General features: G+C 56.6%; 1 protein-coding gene across 1 annotated transcript; it reads right to left on the bottom strand.

Moving 5' to 3' along the window:
• Positions 1-1,548: 1,548 nt before the first annotated feature.
• On the bottom strand, positions 1,549-2,100 carry LOC112873046 (vegetative cell wall protein gp1-like). Its single transcript, XM_025936077.1, has one exon. The coding sequence runs from the start codon at positions 2,098-2,100 to the stop codon at positions 1,549-1,551; it is 552 nt and encodes a 183-aa protein (XP_025791862.1).
• Positions 2,101-2,305: the final 205 nt, after the last annotated feature.

Raw genomic sequence — 2,305 nt, forward strand, 5'->3', positions numbered from 1 at the left:
GGTGAGATGACTAGCAAGCACACTACGAGACCGTTACAAAGGACCACGTTGGTAAGGTGTAACCGCTAAGGATTCTGGATCAGCGACGATGGGGCCCACCTCCGGGGGTACAAGACACACAGCACAGACCAAGCCGGAGGAGCAGGGACCATTGAAGCTTACCACCCCTCTTGCCCACGCAGGTAAGTTACTCCCGAACCAACACGACCTAATTAGTAAGTCAAGACCGTCCCATACCAGTCTTGTGGTTGCGCGGTTGTCCCAGGTTGTCGCTCTATGAACCGGTCCTTATGGATAGTGGCCAACCAAGCACTAAGCACCGTGCTGGCCCCCTAAACCATGTTTCTAATAAAAACATCTTTTAAGGACGCACAAACCACTCAAGCACACAGCACAGAGGGTCGGCTCCAGAATTAAGTTGCATAAGACCATTAATCGAATTAATTAAAAAGGACCAAGATTTGTTATAGCGCAGCAACCTAGCACAACTACCAAAATGCAACCCATAGGATATATATATAAGGATATAAAGGTGGCTAGGAAGTCCTTATAGGTGTACATTATTAAAATGCAGTATGAAATTGTATTTAAAAGTGATAGGAAGTTCATGTTATACTTGCCTTCCTCGTACTCTCCTAGCTGCTGCTCAAACTGCTCAGAAGATGGCGGCTCCTGGTACTGCTCCAAAGGCTCCGCGTCTACTCACGATCATCAAACATAGCCCACACATACACACATGCATAGCAAGAACAAACTATAAGAAAACAGTACACCAATACAACAGAACAGCACATGAAACTAGCCTAGAACTAATCTACGCGTTACAACAATCGCGCGCATATAAAGAACACCTAAAACGGAGTTAAAACGTGACAACTGCGCTTAAAACAGGATCCAGGGACTTAATTGTAAGAAAAACAGAGAAACCAGGGGCTTCTGGACAAAACTCGGGGACTAAAACGTAATTAAAGCCTAGATCTAGGGGCTAGCGCGGAAAAACTCAAGAGATGGACTGCGGGTTCAATTTCCAGGAAAGACAGGGGCTTAAACGAAAAGAAAAGGACCTGATCGTAAATACTTTTAAACTACAGGTGGACTGCGGGTTTATTTCCCTAAAGAGCAGGGACTCTTTAGCAAAAAGGACGGCTGAAGCGGTACGTTTTATTCTGAACCGTTGGATCTGGTTTATACGGCCCAGATTAGACACTATCACGCGAAGGGGTACGCGCGATCGTCGGCCTTCGGATCAAGATCGAACGGTCCGGACCTATACTTAACTGGATTGAATCTAGACCACCCACTCCAGATCTGACGGCTCCGATTCATCCTTACCCCGAACCGGTACGCACGCTTTAGATCCATTGGATCTCGATCTTACGGTTCGGATCTAAGCGTGCACAATCTAATCTCCACCCTTGGTTGCAGATCGGAGGGCGCTGAGGGCTCCCGGCCGGTTCTGGCGGCGGCAGCCACGGATCACGGCGGAGGACGGCCGGAGCTCGCCGGAGACGCGCGATTGGGCACTTCCGGCCTCGATTCGGGGTACGGCTAGCACAGGAAGAGGGATTGGATGACGGCGATCTCGTCTGGGCAGCCAGCACGGGGGATTGGGGCTCGGGGCGATGCTCCCCACGGCAGAGGCGGCACGGGGTCGCCGGCGAACGGCACGGTCGGGGTTCCGGCTCGGGTTTGAGCCGAGCCAGGCACGGCGCAGCACCAGCGCGACACTGGGATCCTACTGGGGGTCTTAGCACGAGCATACGGCACAGGAGGGGGGCGGTCGACGGGAAGGGCCTTACCCGCGGCGATGAGGGGAGGTGAGAGCTCGTGGCAGGTGGCCTTGGGGTGGGCCGCAGGGCTCCAGGTGCCTCGGTCGGCGGCGCCCACAGGTGAGGAAGGTCGTGCCGGGCTTGGGAAGACCGAAGACGCGCCGGCGAGGGTGAATTTGGCGGCGCAGGGGGCGGCAACGGCGGCGGTGCCGTAGCCCTGCTCCCACGTGGCACGGCGGGGTGCTAGGGTTGAAGGCGGCGGAGTACGGGTGGGGGATGGGAGCGCAGGGTTTGGGGGGTCCCACTTATGGGGCGGCGGACCCCTCGGCATGCGGGCCCAGGCGCGGGCGGCGCGGAGGCCCCGGCGGCAGAGCTGCCCGGCCGTTGCGGAGGGGAAGGGGAGGAAACTGACGCGTGGGGCCCGGCTGGCAGAGGGAGAGAGGAGAGCGGGGAAAGCGAGTGCTGGCTCGGGCTGGGGGGGAAAGGTGGGCCGGGGCGCGGCCCATGCGGGAGGGAGGGAAAACTGGCCGGGGTAG

This window comes from Panicum hallii, chromosome 9 (genome assembly GCF_002211085.1).
Source record: "Panicum hallii strain FIL2 chromosome 9, PHallii_v3.1, whole genome shotgun sequence".
NCBI classification, from domain to species: Eukaryota; Viridiplantae; Streptophyta; class Magnoliopsida; order Poales; family Poaceae; genus Panicum; species Panicum hallii.

Coding starts and splice junctions, on each gene's coding strand:
- LOC112873046 (XM_025936077.1), bottom strand. CDS start 2,100: ATGCCGAGGGGTCCGCCGCCCCATAAGTGGGACCCCCCAAACCCTGCG.